At 38.0% G+C, this 27,682-nt stretch overlaps 1 protein-coding gene across 5 annotated transcripts in view; it reads left to right on the top strand.

Annotated features, from left to right (window-relative positions):
• Positions 1-8,335: 8,335 nt before the first annotated feature.
• The window catches only part of LOC18433211 (protein SGT1 homolog), a 48,127-nt gene continuing 28,780 nt past the window's right edge, over positions 8,336-27,682 (top strand). For 2 of the 5 annotated variants that reach the window (XM_088863947.1, XM_088863956.1), the window contains exons 1-3: positions 8,336-8,548; positions 10,948-11,080; positions 20,122-20,191. In XM_088863947.1, coding sequence (XP_088720073.1) covers positions 8,420-8,548; positions 10,948-11,080; positions 20,122-20,191 — 332 coding nt within the window. In that variant the 5' untranslated portion in view covers positions 8,336-8,419. The remainder of the gene's footprint in view (positions 8,549-10,947; positions 11,081-20,121; positions 20,192-27,682) is intronic. The other 3 variants (XM_006843306.4, XM_088863959.1, XM_088863948.1) reach the window with 2 other exon arrangements.

The following is a 27,682-nucleotide window of genomic DNA, read 5'->3' as shown; positions in this document are numbered from 1 at the left end:
TGCTGAAATTAAAATTGTTGGTTTACATTTTATAATTATTTTATTATACAAATAATAACAAATCCAAAATATTTTATAATATCATCAAATTTAAAATATATTGTTGACAACTATAAAAAAAATAGTACATTACATGATTTATAATGCAAAAACTAATAAATAAAATAAAAGATTTGGTTATCAATATAGAAATTATTAGAATGTGTACCAATTTTTGAAATAACACTTTAATTTTTCAAAATTTTAATTTTTTAGATTTCTAAAATAAATTTAGTAAAAGAGATTGTTAGTAGAAAGAGAAAGATTTCAAATGGAAGAAACTTTTTTTTTAATGACTTTATTTCAAAAATTAAATTTTTTGAAATAAACTTCTTTTAAATGAAATAGAAAGAGAGAGATTTCAAAATTTAATTATTTTTCTTTTTTAACAACTTTATTTTCTACTCTTTTTTTTTACAACAAAAATTAAATAAAATTACACACGCTGGCTAGGATTCAAACCTCAAACGTCTAAGAGGTAAGGAAGAGTGATAACTATAAATCCACATCACAGCATATATATAAAGTTTCCATATTAATAATACTTATTCAACTGTCTTAATTTAATGCACTATTTGTAAGAATTGTTCCACATTGAAGAATGAAAGTTACATTAATACATATAAATTGCTTTGTCACATGCATCTTAAAAGAGTGGGGGCATCGCAGGCAGGTTGAAGGTTTGCGGCCATGTGTCACCAACAGTGATGAAGGCTGTTGTCACATGTCGCCACATATTGTTGAGAGTCAGTGACTCGTTGTTGTCACGTGTCACCACATATTGTTGAGAATCAGTGACGTCCAGTTAAAAAACGGATCGGTGACCCAGATCGAGCACCCCAAAAACCCATTCGGATTGGTGAATAGGCTTTCCGGATCGGAAATCGGCCGAATTATGCTTTAAAAAAACCTTAAAAAATTATTAAGATTCATTATAACTAGTGTTTTTTAAGAATCCAATAAGAAATCAGGATACTACATTATTAATTTTTATTTTTTCCATCAATAAGTGAATATTTAGTTTTTTTCCTTTGTATGAACTTATTTTAACAAAAATACTTATTGTACTTTTGAAAAAAATAAGAAATGAGTTTTTTTGAAAAAAATATGAACTTATTTTAACAAAAATAAGAAATGAGTTTTTTTTGACAAAAATACTTGTTGTGTTTTTTTTTATAAGAACTTCTTATTATTTTTACAATAAATTTTTATTTTTTATTTTTTTGACAAAAGCCTTTTATTTTTTTTTGACAAGAAAAAGAATTGATAAGAGCCTTTCATTTTTTTTGCACGAAACTTTTTATTTTTTAGATAAGAAAAAAAATTGACAAAAAGCGAAATTGATAAAAACCTTTTTTTTTATTTTTTAGGAAAAGCCTTTAATTTTTTTTTTATAAGAAAACAATTTGTCAAAAAATTTCATTTTTTTTATACGAAACTTTTATTTTATTGACAAGAAAAAAATTTGACAAAAAGCGAAATTGATAAAAACCTTTTATTTTTTGGATAAGAAAATAATTTGACAAAAAAAAGGAGAAAAAAAAAAACCAGATCAAGAATCGAATCACATTGAGGACGCGCAACAACCAGTAGGGCACTTGCAACTTAGTATTTATAAAACAGTTAACAAAATAGATAATATATGAACATTTTAAGGTATTACCTATTCACATAGTCCCACATCGAAGAGAGAGAAGCAAATTTATATGCATATATAGTTCTTTGTACTTATCTTTTGTAGCGCGTGTGAAGCAATGAAATTACACGAAGCGTATGGATCATGAGCACACGTGCGTAAAGAACTTTAGGGTCGTGCGAAGCGTGTGAGGGGTCCTTTTGCCTCAAAATTTCTTGAATTTTACGAAAATACCCTTGATTGTGGGTCAAGCATGTTGGGGGTCCTTTTGCCTCGAAATTCCCTAAATTTTATGAAAATGCCCTTAACTGCGAGTCCTGACGTCATGGCGTGAAGAACCGACGTCATGACTCGAAGAACAGGGCGAGTTATTGTGTGAACCGGGCGATTTACTGTGTAGAGTCGCCCAGTTCCAGTTCCTTTCTAAAACTGGGCGATTTCGGCTTTACAAAAGAATCGACATGGGATGACCGATTCTCGATTTGAATCGGCTAATTTCGTGCCTACTCGTTGATTTTTAAAACACTGGTGACATCAGAACCGACAATTTTGTTCTAGAACCGTGCGATTCCTAGTTTTACAAAATAATAAGCACGGGGTTACCGATTCGCGTGCCAATTTTGTTTTAGAACCGGGCGATTCCCGGTTTTACAAAATAATCGGTATAGGGTAATCGATTCCCGTGCCAACTTAAGCAAAAAATAATCGGCACGGGGTTACCGATTCCCGTGCCGACTAGGGCGAGTCCATTGAGACTCGCTGAATTTTAAATCACTGGTTTTGCCGATGCTTGAATTCAAATGCGTAAAATTAGTGGATTATTTGTACAATTTTTTTGAATTGCAATTTATTTTGCTCATATTACTTGGGAAAATATTGGCCTCCCATTTCAAGGCTTCATTTGGGGATCTTTTTCCCACCTTTTTCTAAAATGTGTAAAAGTCTTTCTGAGTTCACCTGTTTGGCTGATTTTTTAGTTTTGTGAGATGCGTTATAGAGGATGGCAGTTCCAGTGAGAAGTGATCTTGAGAGAGAAGGGATTCTTGAGAGAGAGAATGGTCCAGTCTATGAATAGGAAATTGCATTCAACGATAGGAAATGGCATTCAACCATTCTTCAGAGAGAGAGAGACAATGGTCCCGTCTGTGGACAGAAAATGGCATTCAGTGAAAGCCCACGATAGAGAGAGAAGGTTGATAATTTCATGCTTTTGGTAGAGGCGATCTTGAAAGAGAGAGGGTTCTTGAGAGTGAGAGAGATAGAGGCTTTGCGACTGGGAAATAAAAGAGAGAGGGAGGTGCATTGGAGAGATCAGGCGAAAATATCTTGCACTAAAAAAAAAAATGAGAACAGCATATTAACTAGCAACTTTTATTTAGCCTGATAGGTTTTTTGTCCAAAAGTGTTATGCAGGATAAGGCTTTACCCCAAACGTGGTGTAGCCTAACATAACCCATATATATATATATATATATGGGCAAAGCTGGCGTAGACAAACTAGTTTATAGCTACATATGAGCCCAATGACCCAGATTGAATCCAGATGCGCCTTGATGAAAAGAATAGATACCTAAAATTCCATATAATTTATATTTTTAAAAAAATAATTAAAATTAAAATACGAAATAAAGGTAAGGTTACAATTTTTGTCCCTGGGTTTTCATGAAACTATATCTTCAGATGATAAATATAAGCATTTGGGTCGTTGGTTTACAAATCTAGAGCGTGGCTTTCAGGCTACAATCATTTGGGTAGTTTATTTCTAGAGAGTAATATTCTTTTTTTCAAAAATCAATCTCTATCATTCAAAGGTGTCTTCGTCATTGGAAATCCATTAAAAAATTCAAGCAACCAATCTTCACCATTGAAATTTCATTCAAGAATTCCATTAAAAAATTCAGCCATTTTCCATTATAAAATTCAAGCAACTAAAAAGGCACGCATATGCTGAAAACCATTTTTGGGAAAATAGATTTATCTAATATTCTGAAAACCATTTTTGGGAAAATAGATCTTTTCCAATATTTCAAAAATTTCTGTGAGCGATATTTACACAAGGCATGAGAGATAACCTTACAAACTATTCCCAATTACAGTTTGCTTTTCATAAACTTATAAACTATTCCCAATTACAGTATGCTTTTCATTCCATTGAAATTAAAATATGAATAATATATTTTGCATATTTATTTTCATGATGACCACATGTTTTTTAGACTAAATACAACAGAAATATAAACTACAAAATTAGATTGGAAAAAAAAAGCTTGCCACAAAAACTATGAATTTAAAAATAGCATAACATAAGACATACCGATAGAGAAGGAGAGGGATAAAGACTTCCTTTTATTGCTTCACTTTATCTCTTCAACGATAGGGTCTCTAGGATTTTAGTCCTCTTGAACGATATATTCTCGAGGGAGAACAATATGATCTTATTAGGTGATACGGTCTCAAGGTAGAACGACATGGTCTCATTACGATATAGTCTTATCAAGCTTTCAATGATAACGATATGGTCTCGAGGGAGAACGATATGGTCTCATTAGGCGATATGGTCTCGAGGTAGAACGATATGGTCTCATTACGATATAGTCTTGTCAGGCTTTCAGTGATAACGATATGGTGTTGTTACGCTTGTAGTGATCTTGTCAAGCTTTCAGTGATAACGATATGGTCTTGTTAGGCTTTTGGTGAGAGAGAACGATATGATCTTGGCTTGGTTTAAGTGAGAGAATGTGAGTATGAAAAGAGAGTAGAGAATGCCGAAAGAGAAAATTGTAGAAAAAGAGAGAGAATGAGCTAGAGTATATAGAGTATAGCGAATGAGGATAGAGATTGGCTTGGTTTCAGTGATATGGTCTTGGCTTTTAGATAATGTGAGCAATGTGAGTATGATAATATGAGTAATGTGGCTATGAAAAGAGAGTAGAGAATGAGGAAAGAGAAAATTGTAGAAAAAGAGAGAGAATGAGCGAGGGTAGAGCCAATGAGGAAAGAGAAATTGTTATATAATAGACATGCACATTGGTACATGTGGGAGGCTTCGAATTTAGTAGGAGGTTTGAATTTTGCAAATAACACACCTTTTTCATTTTTTGGCAATTTGAATTTAAAAATTTCACTTTTTTTTGTGTCATGTATCTCTTTATATCATAATATCTCTCAATGGCCATAGTAATTACCCATTCTCTTTTTGGTGAGGAGATGGGTCATGTATCTCTCCATATCATAATATCTCTTCATAGTAGTTACCCCTTCTCTTTTTGGTGAAGGGATGTGTCATGTATCTCTCTATATCATAATATCTCTTAATGGTAGTTACCCTTTCTCTTTTTGGTGAAGAGATTCAACGATCTGGTAGTTTGGATCTCAACAGTCATAGTAGTTATCCTTCTCTCACAAATTTCTATTAGGATTTAAGAAGCTTCTTAGATGCGGAAACATGAATCCCAAAAATTGGATCCTACCTCGATCGTGTACTTATCTTGCTAGAAACAAAATTGGAGAGAGCACGAGTCATAGTACTAGAAATAAATCATGAACACACATGCCACAAAAACATAAAGGTTTACGTGGTTCACCCCAAGAGGGCTACATCCATCGGCATGGCAAATTGATCTCTACTAATACTAATGAAAGTTATTATTATATATTTTGGGACATAGAGTTACCTCTATAACTCTCGACAAAACCAGTCAAATAAACCCTCGACAAAACCCTTTTAAACCCAGTCTGTCCATCGGCACCATCGTCGATATTTCATCTGTATTCTCTAGGAAGAGACCATATCCATTCCACTGTTGAACCATTGTCTAGGAGATGAACCTTGAGAGAAACTGATACTTTCTCTATGTAAAAGGGAAACCACCCAAAATCTTCATGGGAACTGTTTATTTACAAAAAACCAGCCTCTCAATTTACGTAAGGCACAACTATGACGTTTCTCTCTGTAGGAAGCTCTCTTCTCTTTAAGGGAGGCCTTGCCGATGCTGACGAAGCCCTGCCTCTCTCTCTATAAGAAGGCACCTTTTTCATATGGTGACCCAAATAGGGCACATAAATTATCGATGCTTTCATTCCATATATATAAGGTTAGGAATCCACATCAAATAAGAAACTTCATGTATGTTACATATATCTTAAAAACCAAGATATATATATAGAGTAGTCCTAATCTTTTTGGAATTCTATTTCATTTAAGAAACTCATCAATATCAATCTCAATCCTATATAATATGGGATTTCCTAACGTAGAGGATTTTGAATAATCACCATATCCAACAGTCTCCACCTTGATATCAAAATCACCTGCTCTCCATGCTAACATCCAATGGATAGCTTTTAGTTTTATGAATTCATCATCTTTTGCCAAATAAATTTATCCATCATTCTTGTTGGAAAAATTGTGCTTACCATCATATTTCTCTGCTTCAAATAAAACGCTCACATACTTTGTCATGTGTTTTTCTTTGACCAAATGCACAAACACCAGACTTGTATTGAACTTTATGCTCTGATACCACTTGTTAGGATTTAAGAACCCTCTTAGATGCGGAATACCATATGTTATGATTTAAGAACCCTCTTAGATGTGGAAACAAGAATCCTAAAAATTGGATCCCACCAAGATCGTGTACTTATCCAGCTATAAACAAAATAGGAGAGAGCACATCCAGCTAGAAACAAAATAGGAGAGAGCACATCTAGCTAGAAACAAAATAGGAGAGAGCACAAGCTATAGTACGAGAAATAAAACATGAAAGGTACACTCCACAAGAACACGAAGATTTACTTGGTTTACCCCAAGAGGGCTACATCCACGGGTACGACAAACTGAAATCTACTATACCAATGAAAAAATTACATTACAGATTTTAGGACATAGAGTTAACTTTATAACCCTTGACAAAACATAGGCGAGTAAACCGTTTTAGACCTAGTCACCCCATCAGCACTATCATCGACCTCTCATCTCTATTCCACAATTGAACCACTGTCCAGCAAGAGACTTCTCCATTCCACATTTGAGCTTGTATTCCACAATTGAACTACTGTCCAAAAAGAGACCATCTCCATTCTACAGTTAAACCATTGTCCAATAGGAAAACTTTGAGAATAACCAAAACTTTCTCTCTTTAAAGGGAAAACAACCACCTTGAGAACAATTGAGACTTTCTCTCTTTAAAGGGGAAACAACCCAAAATTTTTATGGGAACCACTTCTCTACAAAAAACCAGCTTCTCAATTTACATGAGGCACATCCGTGGCACTTCACTTCGTAGGAAGCTCTATTCTTTCTAATGGAGGAGAAGGGGAAACCACCCAAAATTTCTCTGTATGAAGCTCTGTCCTCTCTAAAGGAAGAGAAGTGGAAACTACCCAAAATCTTCATGGAACCACGTGTTTCTCTTTGTAGGAAGTTATTTCTCTCTAAGGGAGGCCTTGCCAATGGTGATGAGGCCTCTCTCTCTAGAGAGAGCCACCTTTCCCAACCCAAATAGGGCATACATAGTCTCTACGCTTTCATCCTCTAAATATCTATATGTATATATATATATATATATATATATATAAAATGAGGAATCCACATCAAATAGAAATGTGTTACATATATCTCAAGAACTGTGAGATATATCCAGAGTACTAATAATATGGGATTTCTTAATTTAGATGATTTTGGATAATCACTGTATCCAACAATTTTTATATCATAATATCTCTCAACGGTCATAGCAGTTATCCCTTGGTGAAGAGATTCAACCGTCATGCTAATTATTCCTATTTTATCCTTTTATTTTTTTTCTCTCTCATAGTAGTTATCTCCAGCTTTTTTTTGGTAATTTGAACTAAAAAACTCACACCTTCCCACTAACGTATCACTCTATATCATAATATCTCTTAGCGGTTATATTAGTTATCCTTTATTTTTGATATCATAATATCTCTCAACATTCATAGAAGTTGTCCCTTTGTTTTTGGTGAAGAGATTCAACGGGTCATAGTAACTATCCCTATTTTTTTCTCATAGGTGTAAATAATGTCTTACAACACAAGATTATCACACCAACAAAATGAAGCAACCATTCATAGATTAAGGGCCCATTTATGTTTTGGATTTTGTGAAAGTCCTTTGAGCTGGCTCCTGGAAAAATTTGTTCGAAGTGAGAGCGTTTCCATCAGCTTGGGAGCCTTTTCACCCCTAACCATTTATGAAGTGGCTCTCAAACAATGGAAGGTATACAAAAAGCTAAGAAGAAAGGCTAAGAAAACTACTTCTCAAGTACTAAAATAATTTCCACTTTCCAAGGAAACAAACATGAAAAAGGGCCGCATGAGGGGAAATAACTTTCTTACCCCAATCAAACGTGAGTTTCTCGAAGGGAAGAGCGGGAATGCGCCACGTTTGGTGGTGGTAAATTTGAGCTATTGGGTAAATTAAATTCCCTGAAAAACATCGTCTGAGAGGTAATTTATTTCATTCTAGATTCTCTAGATGCGACTGATCGTTTCTCCCACTTATCCCCCAAATGTGCACGTTTTCCTTTTGTAATAGTTAGCGAGAGAGAAGTTTCCAGATGCCCAAGTCTTCCTGTGCTCCTCTTCATGTAGCCGGCAACCTCTCCCTATAATTTTGTGTTTCTCCTGCGGTTGACTCTAGAGAGAGAAAGAGAGACTTTTAGAGAGAGAGAGAGGGTGTTTTCCAGCTGGTCATGGCAGACGATGTGGTGAGAAAAGCTGCGGATGCCTTTATCGATGAAGAGTTCGGACTTGCAGTGGATCTTTACACCAAGGCTCTGGCCATGGAGCCCAAGAATGCAGACCTCTTTGTCAAGCGAGCAAAAGCCAATATCAAACTCAATAATTTCACAGGTTTTCTCTTCTTCTTTTGCTGCTTTTTGAAATCCTCATTTTCTTGCTTCTATTTAGGTCTGGGCTTCTTCCTTTTCCATTCCGAAACTCTCATTCTCTAGCTGAAACTCTCTCTGCTTGTCTGATGGTTTGAATTATCTCATGTATCTTTGAATCATGCGAGCTGTTAACCTGTTTTTGTTGTATATTGAACTTTGTAAACCATACGTGTGGAGCTTTTTTTTTATTCTTTGAGGATTAAGGGACCGAATTAATTAAGTGTAACAGAGTTCCCATTTTGTGGTTCTCGCTAATGTCCTTCGGTGTCTGATAATGTTAAGAAACCGATGTCAATAAAGTATGATTTGGCATCTCTGGAATGCTTCCTGGATTATATGTCCTTGTATGATGCATTAAGTTTGTTGTCACGTTTGAAACTTTGCGTTCATTTCTTTCTTGACAAGCCTCTGATCTCAGTTTCTGGTCTCTATTCATTAGGTATTCAGAATCAGGGGGCTTTATGATGTCCTACTATTCGTTTTTGCATAGGAAGATGGATTTGTTTTTGTTGTCGAAACAATATTACTTAATTTGGCTTGTTTCTAACCCACTTCTTTAAGGACATGATATGGTTTCTACTTTATTTATTAAGTCACTGAAAGTTTGTTTGTGATATAGTCTTTAAGCTAGAAAGGCATTAAGTATTGGCAATGTATTACATAAACTAGCCTCAAGGTACAGTTGCGAGTTGAGATTATCTACTCCCTGTTTATAATAGTTTGAACATGAGACCGAACTAAATGTCAAATGGGATCTTACCCAACTTCGCTTGGCAAATTTGCTCAAATGCATAGTGTAATCAGCACCGTTTCTTTATCGTGGTAATACTGCTATCCTAGAACGGTTGATCCACTCTGAAATAGCTAACTCGAGAGGATTATTATATGGATTCCTAGACAAACTATTTTTGAAAAGATTCATAACATGAGAAAATGCGGAATGGAAAAAGGTTTGTTCAGTTGGAAAACGGGGAAAAGATGAATTTAATTTGGCAGTCCATGGCAAACAAAGTTATGCTGTATCATACTGGCATAGAAAATTCCAAACATGTTTTACAATCTATAGTCTCATATTTATAGCAAGGGATGCTGGGTTTTAACCCTTGAATCATGCTTATGAGGTTTCTTGTTATTCATTTCTGGATATGATTGTTGAGTGTGTGGGGGTGGAGGCCACTTGCACATTATAAGCATGACAGTCTTTCACTATGTTTTGTTACATTTTGTTACAAAGAAAAGAAGCTAACATAAACATTATGTTTACAAGTATTTTGAAATACTTATTTTACATATTTATCATATCATTTTCAATATTTGCAGTCCATGTGTACATCTCTACTACTTTGCTGCAAATGTTAAGTTTAATATATTGTCATAAATGGCGTGGCTACTCAACTCTTGCACGTCGCTTCTCTAACTTCTTGCTTTTGTTCAAATAAGTGGTGTTTCTTGTCAAAATACGCTTCTTCATATTTTGTCATTCTATTACTTGTTCTTTTTGTATATGTAGTCACATTTATGTACCCATTAAAGTTATAAACTTGAATTTTATCATGGTACTGTTCGTAAGGACTGAACTTTGATCACTTCTGTTTTTGCGTGTAGGTTTACCCAACAATTTAAACTTTGAGTTTTACTTTTTTTTTCTTCTATTTGAGTCAGTATCAAATAACTACCGGACTCTCATATTACTGCTCAAGATGTGCTGGTGACGTGTCGAGAAGAGGCTTATCTTTTAATTACCAATAACTGTGTTCTAGATACGTTTTAGATTGGGGTTTTGTGTTCATTGATGATACTACAATGCCATGCAATTATCTTGTCGGCCGAAATTATGTTTCTCTTCTTATATAAATTATGTGTCAATATCTAATTGATCACCTAGATTCTTTGAAGCATGTCTACTGTGCTTATGGGAAAGTTTACAACTATGCCTCTCTGCATTTTCTAGAGTGGAACATTTTACCCTTAGTTTTATGTGGCTTCTTTAGTCTGGTATTATTATTGGCCTTATTTTTGTGGCAATATCATCATATTTTACATAGAGGCATGGTGGTATCGTGTGATTGGCATTTTTCCTTGCTCTTCTTACATAATAGGCCTTGGAAATTGGATCTTTTTTTTTTGTTTGATATATAAACTGATCATAAACCAATCATCAAGGTTAGCATAGATCTTTCTCTTTTTAAAAATGATGATCCACATATTATAACTGTTACTTCAGTTCCATGTTCTGTTTCATTTATGAGAGGAAACTCATACTTCAGTTCCATGTCTGCCATTGATTTGTTTGCTAGCCTATTTAATTGGGAAATTGTATAAAGTTTGATGGTATGTTGTATGTTCTTTTTTTGAGTTAAGTACTTGTTCACAACTTGGAAGCTTGATTTCTCATGGTATCAAGTGCATGAATATGAATATTTGAACAAGGAGGAGGTACCAGAAAACATTAAGTGGAATTACCTGAGAGCCTCTGAACAATTACCTTGCAAGTGTGAGTGCTAAATTGTAGGAGAATCTGGCTTCTTTCCTTTAGTAGTGCTGGAATTTAGAGTAATATTTGGGATGTACATTGGTGGATTTACTTGTTGCACATTCTTTTGTAATGATTGATTTTTCTAATCAATTGGGCTCTTCTTCTTTACATGCTTATGAAACATTTGCTTTATACTGTGCTATATAATTTGATATTCCTCCTTCTTGGATGCGTTATTGGCATGAAATCTAGAGTACTATTACTAGTAGTGCTACATTACATTTGAAATTCTAGATTTATGAATTTTTGATGCTGCAAACTTGTTAAAGTTGGTTTCCTTTTTAAAACCTTTTGCTATATATAGTGTTATGCAGTGTCTGTGTTCGTGGGTGATTTATAGACATCATCGTAAGAGTATTGTTAGTAACAAAGGAACCTACTCCCTCCCCCACCCCCCCATCCCTTTCCAGCTCCATTATCCCTGTGAAACCCCTTCTGCACCCCTACCCTCCTCCTTCGTCCCTATCCAGCCACTCACTATGCTGGTTAGCCACCCACCAAATCCTACTCGCCCTCCCCACACTAAGGACCTTCCCAACCCATTCCACCCCAATGTTTTAAAATGCGGCTGTATCGCCGCATATGCGGTCGCATCAGAACTTACCGCATATGCACTTTTGACCTATGCGGCCTCATATGCGCCACATCAGGCTGCATCGTAGCCGCATCCCGCATCGCACCGCATCTCGCATCTCAACGCATCCCACCGCATCCCCTTCCGCCAACTTTTTTTTTTATTTTGCCCCTCGGGGAGGGGCAAAATAGTATTTTTGACCATCCAAAAATGGGGAAAACTGTTTAGGGGGGTACGGACCCCTCTAAACGACGATTTCCAGATACTTTTGTGGCTTTTTTAGCATCAAATCGAGGGAAAAAAAATTGGCAGAAATTTATTTTTCATTCAAATCTTTGACTTGGCGGTTGTTTGATACTTGGATGTTGATTTGATGCTTTTGATTGTTAATTTGGGGATGTTAGGGTGAATTTGTGATAAGAAATCGAGGGGCAAAATTTGACTTCAAATTAAATTTACTCTCAAAATGGATGATTGTATTAAGTTATTAGCTATTAACTCTTCTTGAGCTTGACTTTTGGTTTGTAATATCATTGTTTTGTGCTTATGGTGGTGCTTATGGTTGTTTATGGTTGTGCTTATGGTTGTTGATGGTTGTGCTTTTGTGCTTATGGTTGTGCTTATAGTGCAAATTTGTGCTTATGGTTGTTGATTGTTGATTGTCGAATGTTTTATGAAGCTAGTTTCTAGTTTCTAGTTTCTATCAGGGGATAGTGGATAACTGGATACAAAATCTACGACAGCTAATAATTTTGAAGTTAATCATTAAACTAAAATATCTAATATCACATATATCACCTCCATATTTTTTTCTATGTATTAACCTATTTTTTTTAGATTTTTTCGAATTTTTTTATATTTATTGACCGCATCGTCGCGATGCACTTGCATCGAGTCCCATCGCCGCATCGCCCCACCGCTTTTGGCCACATCTCGCATTTTAGAACACTGCTCCACCCAACCCCCATCTGCCTTCACAATTCTCCCCATCCCTTTACCAGATAATCCCTTTGCTTTAGTACAACATTTGCAAGCCCAAAACTCCTATATTTGGTGCCCCACAACCCTGGTTTTTCCCCCCTACTTTTTGCCTTAATGGGTGGAATCCCTAATCCCCAGCCTCAACCTCCTCTTCCAAGTATCTTGGGTTCCCCCTTCCTTGGCTAGATGGCAACCCCATCCTACTAAAATACCACCTCCTAACCCCCTATCCATCACCACCTGTCTTATGCCCTAAAGGCCCTACATAATGCATCCAAGACCCATCTCCCTGCGGCGCCCTGTTTATTCCTTCTCCAATTGTGGATCAACAATGATAGGCTTTATCTGCCCCCATCCTCTCCTTTGGGTCCAATAATCCCCCACCCACATCTACTCTCTGATAATGGCAACCCAACCCCTACCCCCTCTTAGCAATCATTCCACTCCCTTCATTGCACTTTGAAGCACCAAAATCCTCTACAATCTTGTGACCCTTGCTTCTAGCCCCTGATCAGCCTATCCCCATACCAGTTCAAGCCTTAACCTCTCATACAGCCTATCACTCGAGCCCCTCCTTGAGGACTTCCAACCTGAAACTTAGAGATGACCTTGGATACCCACCCATTTCATCCTATTGAGACTTCAAGTCCTCATTAGGGTTGGAGGTGGAGTAACTTCATTTAGTGGAAGCAAAATACATAGAAGGGGTCGATAGTGCTAAGAGAGACATCAACAAAGTCCTCAAGGCAATGGGCTTCCAATAGGATGGGCCTCAGTTGGATATAGTGACTTCCTTAAAGCTGATGCACAAACAACGACCTTGAAAAGAGACGAGAGTGTTAACCAATCTCTCTTTTGGGGTTAGATATGATGAAGAAGACCATGGACCTTCATCTTCTCTAGGTCCTGACTTAGCGCCCTTGCCCAACCAAAAAAGTCTAAATGCTTCCCAAGGCGTATAGACTCGTACACAATCCAAACCCCATGAAATTGTTATCTGGAACTATAGTTGTTGGAAATGCTTGTGATTCCGAATCATTTTAGGAATCAGAATCACATGTATCAGATGTTTCCTAATCTTGGAATTGTTGTCCGTACAATTCGGAATTACAAATCCTAATTTGCACTATATCGGAATCGCAATCCAATAAAATAGGAATCTTGTTTACTACTTGTAAGAATCGATGTCCCTCCATGTTGGAATCGAGTTTCATACCTATATGGAATCGCACTTGACCCCACATAGTTAAGTGGATTTTGGAATCGCGATCCGATGAGAGATTGGAATCGTGATTCCTAAAAATATAGAATCCCGATTCCTAAAATTCTGGAATCGTTGTCCCCATCAGCTTGGAATCAGGATTCTCACCATTCAAGAATCGAGATTCTCCGCATTCAAGAATTGAGATTCTCCCAATACTGAAATTGCGCACCAATCTCCTCTTGTATACGAGAGAAGTATTCATAATATATTTAAATTTTATCATTATTATAAGATTGAATTTTGGTATGTATATATATTTAGTTCTTTTACTAATGTTAAGCTTTATGATATCTTTGTCAACAATTTCATACAATGGACTTGGTCTACCAACAATCCTTCGCCTATAAGGCCTGGAGCTAGTCTACGGCATACAACTAGTGAGATCAAGGGTGAACTCCCTCTATCTCCTTTCCTTGAATTATAAAATAAGTAGATGACATAGAAATTCTTCTTTGTTAAATTTAGTTTTGACTTTTGAAAATTTAGTTATTCAATTTTATGTCAAATTCTGATATTTCATAATTAATTTAGCCTAAAACACTAGGGCACTTCGCACATATTCTTATCCTATTATTCTACTTGAAGAAAAGCAGTGGTACGTATCTTGGTACCCATCATATATTAAACGATATCACATTAATACCCACATCATTTACCAAAAATTATTAAATTTGAAGTAACAAACTTTTTTAGTAATATTTATTCTTGGTAAGAGTTGTTAAATGCAAGGATAGAAATTTGAAAACAAGAAAATAAAAAAATTTCACATATTCCCCATATTTAAAACTTTTGGAATCAACATTTCGCACATGTAGAATTGCATTGTTGTTAGTTGAGAATCACAATGTATGTGATATAGAATCTTGATTCCAAACAACTTGGATTCGCAATTCCTAAAAATTTGGAATCAACGTTTCACACAAGCAGAATCGCATTGTTGTGTAGCTATGAATCACAAAGTCTGTGATATGGAATCCTGATTCTAGGCTTCCAGGAACCGAGATTCATAAACTAAATTGAATCACGTTTCGAGAAACTTGGAAGCATGATTCCTTTCTTTTAGAATCGAGTTTTGTCTTGGGAAACACGGGATCAAGATTTCAAAACGAAATCGTTATCCCAATGGGCGATTCGAGTAACTATATCTGGAACATTTGGGTTCTGGGAGATCCTGACAAACATAAGGTCATGTAGGCCCTCTGTTAGAAATATTACCATGTAGTCTTAGCAATCATGGAAACAAAACAATCCTATCTCACTTTGCCCATGACCGAACAAGTCTGGTAAAGTAGGCCTTACCAATGGGTGGTGAGATCATATATGGGACCACACCCTCCATTGACTCACCCACTCACCCGTAGCTTCCTTTTTTGTCTCCACCTTTACTAGAATAGTGGAATTTTCTGTGGTCTTGCCTGGAATTTCTCTGTTGTTGATGACCCTAATTCCTTGTTCTTAGAGACCAATTTTGGGCAGAACTTGATAGCATGATCTACATGCCACTCTCTCTCTAGTGTGAGGGTGGTGAACACCACTAGATCAAAGAAACCAATGAACGAAAATTTGGCCGCTTGTTGCCTAGGCGGCCTGGCCGAGAAACCGCCAAGGCGATGGGGTCTGGGTGGGCATGCTTAAGGTGGGCTCAAGCTGGGCATCTCTTCAAATAAAAAAGAAAGAAAAAGGACTCTCTCGCTATCTCTCTCTCAGATCCATGTGCTCTCTCTACATATGAGAAGAAGAAGAAGAAGATGGACTCTAAGTGTTTGATACGTGGCCCCTCTCTCTCTCTCTCACACACACACAAAAAGATACACATGGACCTATATGCTCCTTCGTTCAATGTAAGAAGAAGAAAAAGAAGAAGATGGCATGGCTGCCTCCAAGTGTTCCGATGCGAGGTCCCTCTCTCTCATAGACTCTCTCTCTCTCTCTCGACATATCCTCCAAGACCTCTCTCTCACAAATACAGATAAAAAAAAGAAAAAAGAAAAAGAGGATGATCTTTAAGAATTTCAACCTCACACACTTACACACATTAAACACATACACAGATGCATTCACAAAACACATACACACAAAATATATGGCCCCCACCCCTTCCCTTAGTGGCACAAACTGCCTGCCTTTGTGTCTGGCTGCCCGCCTGCCTCTGCCTTTTTGAACATTGAAAGAAACAAAATTAAGAGGATTACCACTAGCATGGTGGACTTCTTGGAGTACATCTCCAGAAATGGTCTTATAGATATCCCCCGAAATGGCTTGGAACACTTGGTCAAATCACTCCACAAACCCCTTCCTCTCCAAGCTCTGTAGTTTTCTGACAAGCACGGATCGGGATGCTGTTTTCCCTGGTATCCATTTCATTGGACCCTTAAAACTCACCTTTGACCACAGACCCATCCTGCTGGTCACACAACTGCCATGAGAGGTAAGAGACCATCCAGATTTGAGCTATCTTGGCTTCAGGAACCAACTTCCCTACCTTGGTCCCAGAGTGGTGTGTGTTCTTTTCAACTCAGGTTCAAGGCTGGGTTGGCTACCAGCTACAAAGAAAACTGCAATTGCTCAAATCTTTTCGAAAGATTAGAGCAGGCAATTCCTTCCGAACTTTCAAAGCACAAAGGAATCTCTTCTTGAAACCATAGAAGGCTTGGACACCATTGAAGAAACCATAAACCCGAATCAGGATGAAAGGAACCAGAGAACCTAAGCTGAACTTGAGTGCAATTAGTCCTTAAAAAAGGAGATTTTCTTGTACCAATGATCTAGAGTTAAATGGTTGAAACTAGGGGACCAAAAGGCTAGCTTTTTGCCTCAAAATTGCAAATTGCAGCAATATGATCTCCCAAATCAAGTGGGAGCGCACCTACTTGACCAACCACAAGAGGTGAAGATAGGTTTTTTTCCAAAACCTTTTCTTAGCCTTCTTAGGGTCAATGCTGAGAAGGAATGACCCTTCGTTTCCGACCATCACAAAAGACAAAGCGGCGTGGGCAGGAACATCCTTCCTTAGAAGAGGAGATTGCCAGGGCCATCAAGGACCTAGGGCAGGACAAAGCCCCTGGTCCGCACGGTTATCTAGTTGTCTTGTGCAATCTTCTATGGGACATGATGAGACTAGACATTCTCTCTTTCTTCCATGAATTAGAGCAATAATCCACAAGGCCATGAATGCAAGCTTCATTGCCCTGATTCCAAAAATCTAAGATTCTGAGGACCTTAAAGACTTTAGACCCATAAGCCTTCTCCTAGCTCCTATAAGATCCTTTCAAAAGGTCTAGCTTCTTCCCTTAGAGAGGTCCTCAATTGGGTCATCTCATCGAACCAAGGAGTCCTTGTCAAAGATAGATGGGTTCTTAATGGGCCGCTCATTGCCCATGACTTTATACATTCCAGGGGTTGTCATCAAACTGAGCTAGGAAAAGGCCTATAACCATTTTGATTGCGAAATTCTTGATGAATCCCTCTTAAAAATGGGTTTTGGAGAGAAATGGAGAAAATTGGCTGCGTAGGTGAATCTCTAAACCCTTCTTCTCCATCCTTATTAGTGGCTCCTCCAAAGGCTACTTTCACTCTTCAAGGGGTTTAACGCAAGGCGATTCCCTCTCACCTTTCTTTTCTTTTTTTTGCCATTGTGGGTGTCTTCATCAGATCCATCGAGCGATTGTCCCAGCAAGGGCTTTTGAAAGGCTTTAGGATTGATGACCACACAGTCCGTTGATCTCACACCTCCAATATGTTAATGACACCTTGGTCTTTTGTAATGTCACCCATCAGCGAGCTGACACTTTGTATCTTTACCTAAAATGGTTTAATTAACAACTGGCATCAAGATCACATGGCCAAATCTACAATGTTGGGTGTAGAAACTGAGTCCCGGGTGGTCCTTGATCTTGCAAATTATTTAGTGTGAGGTAGAGCAGCTGCTCTCCAAATACCTGGTTTTGCCCCTCTGCATTGACAAACTGGAAAAGCAACTCTGGGATGCCAGTTCGATCATTCCCCTCACTCGGGAGTTGGCTCAGTCTAATAAAGGCAAGACTCTCGAACTTCCTACCCTACCAGATGCCACTTTTTCATTTGCCTTTCTCCACTGTGGTGTGCCTCAGGAGATTAATAAGGAATTTCCTATGGTCCGGTGTGGAGGGTGACACACAAATATCACATTGCCTGGGATAAGGACCAAACGAGGGGGGTGTCTGAGCATCCGGAGCGTTAGAAGATGTAACCTGACCCCTTTTGGTATGTGGTTGTGATGCTTTGCTACACAAGAGAACCACCCATCACGAATAGTCTGGAACAAATACCTCTATTAAACATCAGCCTGGCTACCTGGGGGAACTTCTATTGGTCAGTCCTCAGGGTTATGGTACAGTTTGCTAACTAGCTACCTCCAATTCCTGGCAAACACTCATTTCAGGGCTAAGGCAGGCAGCATAGTCAAATTTTGGACTGACTTATGGATTGGTAACTCCACCATATAAGATCGGTTCCCATAACTTGTTCCTCCTGGCCCTGGACTGTCAGAAAGCAAGTGCCAACTAGTTCAATATCTTGGGCACATCAAGAATTTGGAGCCCAAACTCAGAAGGCCGCTATGAGACATGAACTTTCTGACTTTGAATCCCTCTCCTCCCTCCTGCAATCTATCTATCTTCCTGCTACAGGAGATGATCTTTCTTCCTGCTACAGGAGATGACAAGCTGATTTGGATGCCTTCCACATCAGGTAAATTCACAGTCTCTTCGTTTTATTGGAAGCTCCAACAGCCTCTAACTTTCCCCCTCTTCCCCCTCCCTTGCCTATCGAGCCTGGCTTATTCCAGTCCTCCAAAAATCCAAGCGTCCAGCTGGATTGCCATATTTGTGAGGGCCCTCACAGTAGGCTGGTTAAAATAGGGGCATGCTGATCCCTAGCAGATATATCACAGCGGAAGAAACCAATGAACACTTCGTTCTCCATTGTGACATGGCTTGTGGGTTGTGGGCAGATTTGTCACAGCTCTTCTGTCTTTCGCCTTTTCCATGCTTTCAAATCCCCACCATGACCAAGGTTGGTCACTTTCTTTGGAGAGTGGCAGTTGCAGCTGGTCTTTTGAGTAATTTGGACCAAAAACCACAGAATAGTCAATGGAAAGGAGTCAAACCCCAACACCTTGAATTACCGGATCAAAGCTTGACAAAGAACGACAAATTGCCTAGACATCATTCCACATCGTATTCCTCCAAATCTGGCATTCTTTGTTAAACTTAAGGCCTTTGTAATTTCCTTGCTGATCGCTTTGGAGTCCACCGGAACGACGCCATATCAAGCTCATTTTTTATGCTTGCTCCCTAGGCAACCCCGGCCTAGCAGGTATTGGGAGAATTAGAAACAAAGATGGTATTACCCTGTTATCCTTATTGCTCATGCTGGCTCCACTAGGGCTAAGGCCTTTGCCCTCCTTGAGGGCCTCAAAAGTTTCAACCTCGATTGGAGCCCTTTTTTGGTCATAGAGGGGGACTCCAAGAATGTCACCACGTGGGCTTTCTAATGCCTCTCCATACCCGTGGAGACTAGAACACATTTTTGATGAGATTTTGAATTAGGCCTATGCACATCTTCTTTCAGCATATGTGGCATGAGGTAAATTTCAAAGCTGATAGTCCATGCCAAAGATGGAGCAATAGTGGGGATCACATTTGGGACCCCATTGGTACCTTTTGAGCTATGGCTTCTGGCTCATGTCCATTTAACGTGTTTTGCACAGATTTTTTGGATGCATAAAAATTTTGACAGCATTTTTTGGCTCTTTACATAATGCCCAGCTTGTGGGTTGTCGTACTTCAGTTTTCGTCACAATTCCATGCTTAATGCCACTGTTAACATTTGTTCAAAAAACTAATATTGCTATACTATATTTCTAGTTCTAGGTTTATTTTTTATTTATTTATTTATTTTTCAACGTTAGTTCTAGGTCTTATGAATGTTCCTATTACAGATTTACTGAAGGTTAGTTTCCTTTGTGAAACCTTCGCTATAAACTTAGTAGTTTCCTAAGTGCTTAATTGGCAACATGCCCACAAGTACCTATAACATTTGTATATTATTTTTGAAGTTCTAAGTTCATGGGAAGTTGCTGTTGCTGATTTTTTGTAATTTGTTTCCCTTGGGGTATGCTAATTGAGAATTGTTCAACAGATGCCATTGATGATGCCAATAAGGCTATCCAGTTGGATTCTTCATTGTCAAAAGCATACTTGCAGAAGGGGTAAGTCTTCATCAATTTTCTATATTTTTTACAAGCTGCTCTTTTTTGGTCTACTTGTAAGATGGCCTTCATGAAAATGAAAGGCCAGCAAAAACATCATAGGGATCATAGACCTCTCCTTATTGAAACCAATAAAAAGGAAAATTAACTACTTAACATGTGAAATATTTATCTTGGTAAAGAAATATGAAAAGTGCATATGTTTTCTCAAAAATGTACTCATTCTTTCTTTGTATATTCATATTACTCTCATGGCTAGCTTGTGATATTCTAACTGCAAGTTAGAGATGATCATGGTCTTCTTTTTTCAAAGTTGAGAAGGGATTATTTTACATGGATTCCACTGTTACTCTTTCTCATATATATATATATATATATATATATGTGTGTGTGTGTGTGTGTGTGTGTGTGTGTGTGTGTGTATAGATATATAAGAATGGAGGGTAGAACAATAATTCTGATGACTTTGTGAATTTAGTCATTTTTCAGGGGCATGTATCTTGGAGTATGAATGAATATGGTCTTCGAATATGAATGAATATGGTCTTGGAATATGAATGAATATGGAATAAGAATTTTTTCATTTCTCATAAGTGGATTTGATTTTAAGACTTTCTGTTGTGCTGACATGGTACACAGACTTTGGAATAGGAGACCCTATTCTTTTGGAAACCATAGGTTCTGTGAGCATATATGTTATCTGAAGCTGTAATCTTGTCATTCTCATGCCAAGTAGCACTCTTCCATTGAGTACCTTTTTAGGAGCGGCTGATATTGTTGGATGGCATCTGAACCTACAATTCTGTGTTTGTATGGACATTCTCAAAGCCTGAATATTGTTTGGGCTATTTATACTCTCATCAGAGTCAATGTTTTGCCAATTGAGGACTCCATGTAGTCTTGGCAAGCTGCCAAGTCAACTTGGGACCATATGGAGATGATCTTTGCTTTCTTCAAGTCAAAAAGGGGTTCAAGCCCTCTGGGTAGTTCATAGGGGCAGTTCATGGAGCCCAAGACCCCTGAAATGACCCCAAAACCCTTTTGAACATCGTTTTTCAGGGCTTTTGTGCATGATTATGTTGTGCAATTGTGCTATTTAATATTTATACATGAATTTGATTGAAACTTGAATTTGAAATTCCAAAACTTTATAAGGTTTATTAGCCCATCTATTCAAAGTTGTGCTTATTTCATTGCTCATCAAATATTAAACACTAGCAACTCTAACACAAAGTAAACACATGAATAGAAGAAAATTCAAATTGGTCACAAAGCCCAAAATACATTACTGATAAACCATCAAAACTCAAGGCATGATGTCCTCATGTGATGAACTCAAAATGGCATTTCAGTTTCATCATCACCCTGAATAGAATTTGATGATAATGCAATGCTATCATCATCAGACTCATCTCCCTTCTCAGCATATTCATCGTCATTCCTTGTCTCCTTTGAGTTTACTTCTTCTTCTTTATACTCCTCTGTTGCTCATATGAATCTTTCCTGTTACCTTTGAGATTTGGATCGAGTGGTCTGCACAGGGCTCAATGGTATCCCAAATGCCTCATGAACTTGTCCCCAGGTCAAGCTCTCTCTAGGGAGTACTTCGTCATCCCCGGCATCAACTAGCCACTCGCTACTCATCTACATCATCAACAAGAGCCTCCCTATCATTGCTATCCTTCGGCTTTTTATTATACAGAAAGAACACAAGGTCATTTAGTCTCTTCTGCTCATATCTTTCTCCTCTTTGTATGGACCTATTAGATAAATATAGAATGAAAACTATAATCTTGAAAAACATAATATAGATTCAGTGTAGGCTTGTAAATGAAGTAACTACTAGGTAATAATTACCTAACTAGTAACAATAGGAAATGGCTAAATAACATTTCAAACATGCTGAAAAGTTGCGTTGACATCCAGATGAGCAATAAGTCAAATTCAGTATATGCAAAGCCATCTGCCGCAAGTGTGGGGCTCTTCCCCCATGGTTTGTCCACCATGTAGCTATTTTATATAGATGAAAATGTAGCTGATAAGCTAGATGTATAATTAGAATTTAATAATCAAATCACAAAATCAAAATGAATATGTTCAAAACTTACCAAGAGAGATCTTGGTCCTCTGCTTATTGCAAACTCCATTCCATTGGACCCCATTGAGAACTTAATACTTTTCTAGATCCATTGAAACCTTGTCTTGGACATATGGATTAGGGTTGTTTGATATTGCATTGGTTGATTGCATCCAGTGTTCCAAAAAGCGGACTGCCCAATGCCTGGGTGGCCGCCAAGGCGGATCTGGGGGCTTGGGCGCATCGCCCAGGCCTAGGTACTCAAAAAAAGCGGTGGTCCTTGGGCGCCCAGGAAAACGTATAGGCAGCCGCCTAGCGCTAAGACTTGGGCAGCTGCCTAGGTCCAGCGCCCCCTCCCAGAGGCGGAAATTGCTTTTGGTGGGGGCATTGTTTGTCCATTTTTAGGTTCATTTGAAACCTAAAACTTAATGGAGCCCATTTTAGAGAGAGGAAGCCCCCAAAAAACTTTCTTAGGATAGAAGGGTTTCTCAAAGTTATGAGAAATTGATCAAAACATCACCCATTGGTATTAGATTTAATTTTTGATGTTTTATAAATCTATTAGAGGGTTTTTTAGAAGATTTTGAGTCCTTAGAAGCATCTTTGAGGTGGAAGTTTGGAGATTGAGCAATGAAACTCAAAGTAAGTGATTTTTTTTATTGCTTGTATAAATCATATTATTTTGAGATGTCTTCTTCGGGATCTAATAGGAGTGGTGATCTCGGTTGGAAATATGGCTACAACCCAGATCCTAATGATAAAAATTACATAAGATGCAATTTTTCTGAGAAAGATACAAAAAGGGGCATAAACCTGTTCAAGAAACATCTTGCACATGTAGAAAGACTCCTGATCATGTTAAAGAGGAAAAAAGATGAGAGATTTGCCTCTATAATAGATATTAGGTCTGGGGTTCGGGTCAATTATGATGATGATGATGATAGTGATGAGGATGAGATTGGGGAGGGATGTCAAGAGGTAGAAGTAGAGCAATCCATTATTAGGGGAAAGGGAAAGGGAGTTGTAATTGCTTCTAGTTTTGGGAGTAAGAAGCCTCGGGTTAGAGGCCCTATGGATGGTTTTTTGCCTCGGCTTGACACTGAGGTTGTAAGAGAGAAAACAAAGAAGCAAACCACCATTGAAAATAAAATGAAGAAGGAAGAGAGATTATTATCTTGCTACATGGTTTTATGAGGCGAGCACTCTCGCTGAAGTAGCTTCTACGCCGCGGTAGAGGCAATTGACCAATTTGAGCTTGGGATAAAACCTCCAACCCCATATGAGCTTTCAGAGCCTCTTTTGAAAAAGGCGGTGAGTGACACGAAAGAAGCTGTATGAGTTAAGAAGGATGAATGGGCTTAGTATGACTGATGCGTGGAGTGATAGGAAGCGAAGAAGTCAGATGAATTTGCTTGTGAATTGTCCTTTAGGGACTGTTTTTTTGAGGTCTATTGATACCTTTGATCATATCCATGATGCCCATTACATATTCCACGTTTTAGAGAAGGGAATCAAGGAGGTTGGGAAGCATCATGTTGTACAGGTTGTCACAGACAATGCTGCTCCTAATGTCGCTGCAACTAATTTGTTGCGCATAGCTGATCCTAGAATCTTTTGGACGCCATGTGTAGCCCATTGTATAGACCTCATGCTTGAGTCTCTTGGCTGTTTAACCAAGATATCAGGTGCAGTGAAGAAGACAAAGTCAGTTACAAATTTCATTTATGGCCATCATCACACCCTCAGCATGATGTGTAGATTTACAAAGAAGAAAGAGATTGTGAGGCCTGGGGTCATGAGATTTGTGACCTGGTACTTTGCCTAGATAGCATACATTTGAGGAGAGTGCAGTTGAGGCAGATGTTTATCTCGGATGATTGGAGACAATGCAAGTGGTCCAAGGATCAGGTTGGGAAGAAGGTGAGAGATATTATCCTTTCTAAGGCTTTTTGGCGAGGGGTGAAGGACGCTCTTAAGGAATTTTTTCCTCTTGTCAAAGTCCTTCGTATGGTTGATAGTGACAAGCCTTCTATGGGCTATATATATGCGGCTATAGAGAAATGCAAAAGAGAGAGCCCAAAATTTTGATGGTGATGAGAACTGCTACAAGCCTGTTTGGGAGATTAATGATGAGAAGTTGGATAGTCAGCTACATTGGCCATTGCATGCAACAGGTTATTATTTGAGCCCAGTTTTTTTTATTTTGACATGGATATACATACATATGACACAATTATGATTGGATTGAATAAATTTGTAGATGTGCTAGTCCCTGATCTTGATATCCAAGATATTATATGCGCTGATGAGCTGATAAATTACAAGTGCTCATTAAAGTCTTTTGGGAGTCCAATGGCGATGAGGCAAAGGGCCAAAGTTGGTCCAGGTAGTAATAATATTCTTAAGTTCATCAAGTTCAAGTAATTAGTTTCATTTTTATAATTCTATTATTTTTTATGATTTTATTCTATATCTTTTCAGCCAATTGGTAGAGCCAACATGGGTGTAGTTCACTAAATTTTCAAAAGTTGGCCATTCGGATCTTAAACCTAACCACTTCCTCATCTAGTTATGAGTGCAATTGGAGTACTTTTGAAAGGGTAAGGCCGTAAGGGTAATTTGTATAATTGTATTAATAATACATGAACCATATATTTTAATTAGTTTCATTTGATTTTGTTAGATTCATACAAAGAAAAAGAACATGCTTGAATCAAAGAGGCTCAATGACCTAGTCTATGTCAAGTATAATCGATTTTTGAAGTACAGGTTTGCTAAGAGAGATAAGAGAGACCCCATCAGATCAAAAAATATGGACAATGCTATGGAGTGGTTAGTTGATGATGATGAGGTCGAGGGGGGGCATGAAGGATTGACATGGGACATGGTCATAGATGCTTTAGGGACATCAGCTGACCCTCCTAGGGCCACTAGATCTTTTGACAGAGAACGAGGGTGGAGGAGGAAGAAGAGGCAGATTCAGAAGAGACGGAGGAGAACTACCAATATGTCGAGGAGGGTGACGACTCCGATGAATATGATGCCAATACAGTTGACCCTACTTTTTCTGATGATGAATGATGAATGTTGAATAATTATTAAACTTTGAAATTTCATTCAATTATTGTCTATTGAAGATTCTTTTGAGTCTTCAAGTATCACTTTCATTTTTGTTTTCTTCCTCATGGGGGTGTAATACTGTAATGTGATTTGTGGACAGTGTTTCAAAATGCGGCCACAGTGCCGCATATGCGGCCGCATCATGCGGGATGCGCTCGCATCCGCATCTCGAACTGGTGCATGTGCGCTTTTGACAGATGCGGCCACATATGCGCCGCATCAAGCCGCATCATGGCCACATCCCGCATCGCATCGCGTCAGACTGCAGCTCGTCGCATCTGTTTCCACGGAAATTTTTTTCGATTTTGCCCCTCGAGGAGGGGCAAAATGGTCTTTTTGTAGTTCCAAAGTTTAGGGAAACTGTTTGGGGGGTTATTATACCCCCTAAACGAAAATTTCCAGCCACTTTTGTGACTTTTTTTGCATCAAATTGAAGGAAATTGGCGGAATTTTTTTTTTCATCCAAATCTTTGATTTGGCGGTTGTTTGATACTTGGATGTTCATTTGATGCCTTTGATTGTTGATTTGGGGATGTTAAGGTGAATTTGTGATAAGAAATTGGGGATTTCAGAGGCTGTGAAGATATCGAGCACTACTTCACAGTGTGGGTAGTTTTTTATTCCTTCTTGTACAATAATACTGTTATACTTATTTTTGGTGCAATGTCTTCTTCCCAATCTTCTAGTAATAAGGATCCGGCTTGGAAATATGCTAAACTAAAAAATTCGACAGATAGAAATTGTGTAATATGCTTGCTCTGTGGAAATACTTATATGGGTGGTATTTTTCGACAAAAAGAGCATTTTGCCGGAATTTTTGGGAATGTAAGAGCATACGCACAAGCTACAAATGATATAAAAAAGGAGATTAGAGAATATTTGGATAGATTGAAAAAAGATAAGGAGAAAAAAGAAAAGAAAAGAAAGGAATTACTTTACGATATGCAATTATTTGATGATGTTGATGATGATGATGATAATGATGATATGTCTGAAGTTGCTATGAGGCAAAGGGGTACTCATACTCCAATCTCAAGAAAGAGGGTTATAAATATTGGTGGTAGTGCTGAGAGAAGAACACCTTCCTCTAAGGGGCCAATGGATTTTCTTTTCACCCTTGGCCCCGAAATTGTGGTTCAGGAGAGAAAGAAAAAAACAAAACAAACCGCAATTGAGAATAAATATAAGAAAGAACAAAAGAAGTCGGTATGTAAGTGGATTGCAAAGTGGATTTACATGACCGACATTCCTTTTAATACTATAACTCTGGATAGTTTTGCATGTATGGTCTAGGCAATTGGGCAATATGGCTCAGGACTTATTCCTCCTTCACTACATGAGGTTAGGGAGCCCTTGTTGAAGGATGCTGTATTTGATGTGAATAAAATTTTGATTTCTCAGAGAGAAGGGTGGGAGAAATATGGGGCCACTATTATGTGTGATGGTTGGTTCGATGGGAAATCAAGGGCATTCATTAATTTTTTGGTTAACTGCCCAACAGGTACTTTTTTTGATAAGTCTATTGATGCATCAAACAAGTCACATGATGGTACATACTTATCGGGCTTGATGGATGAGATTGTCGATTTTGTTGGGGAGCAAAATGTGGTACAAATTATCACTGACAATGGTGCCAACTATGCTGCAGTTGGGCATTTCTTGACTTTGAAAAGGAAGCATATGTTTTGGACTCCTTATGCAGCTCACTGTGTTAATCTTATGCTTAAAGAAATGGGTACGACATCTTTATTTAGTCGGGTGATTTCAAGAGCAATGTTTGTTGTTGGATTTATTTACAATCACACCATAGTCCTAAGCATGTTGAGGTCTTTTACAAAGAAGAGAGAATTAGTGAGACCGGGTATCACTAGATTTGCCATGTCATTTCTCACTCTTCGAAGCCTAGCCAAGCAAAAAAGTGCCTTGAGGACCATGTTTACTTTAGAGCAATGGAGTCAAAGTAATGTTCAAAGCACAAGGATGGGAGAAAGGCTGAAAAAATTATTTTGAATACATCTTTTTGAAGTCAAATAATTATTGTATTGGAGGTGGCTCGCCCTTAGTGAGAGTGCTTCGACTGGTTGATGGTGATGCGAAACCTACCATGGGCTACATACAGGAGTCAATGACTAGGGCAAGAACTGAAATAAAAGATGTTTTAAAGGATGATGAAAATATGCACAAGGCTATACTTGAAATTATTGATAGGAGATGGGATACCCAGCTTCACAGGCGCCTCCATTCAGCCGGTTATTTTCTAAACCCATCTCTTTATTACAAGCACCCATCCATTG

Source organism: Amborella trichopoda, chromosome 1 (assembly GCF_054954075.1).
Source record: "Amborella trichopoda isolate Santa Cruz 75 chromosome 1, AtrichopodaSantaCruz75HAP2 v2.0, whole genome shotgun sequence".
NCBI classification, from domain to species: domain Eukaryota; kingdom Viridiplantae; phylum Streptophyta; class Magnoliopsida; order Amborellales; family Amborellaceae; genus Amborella; species Amborella trichopoda.
The sequence above is the reverse complement of the archived record's forward strand: the minus strand, read 5'-3'. Positions and strand labels throughout refer to the sequence as shown.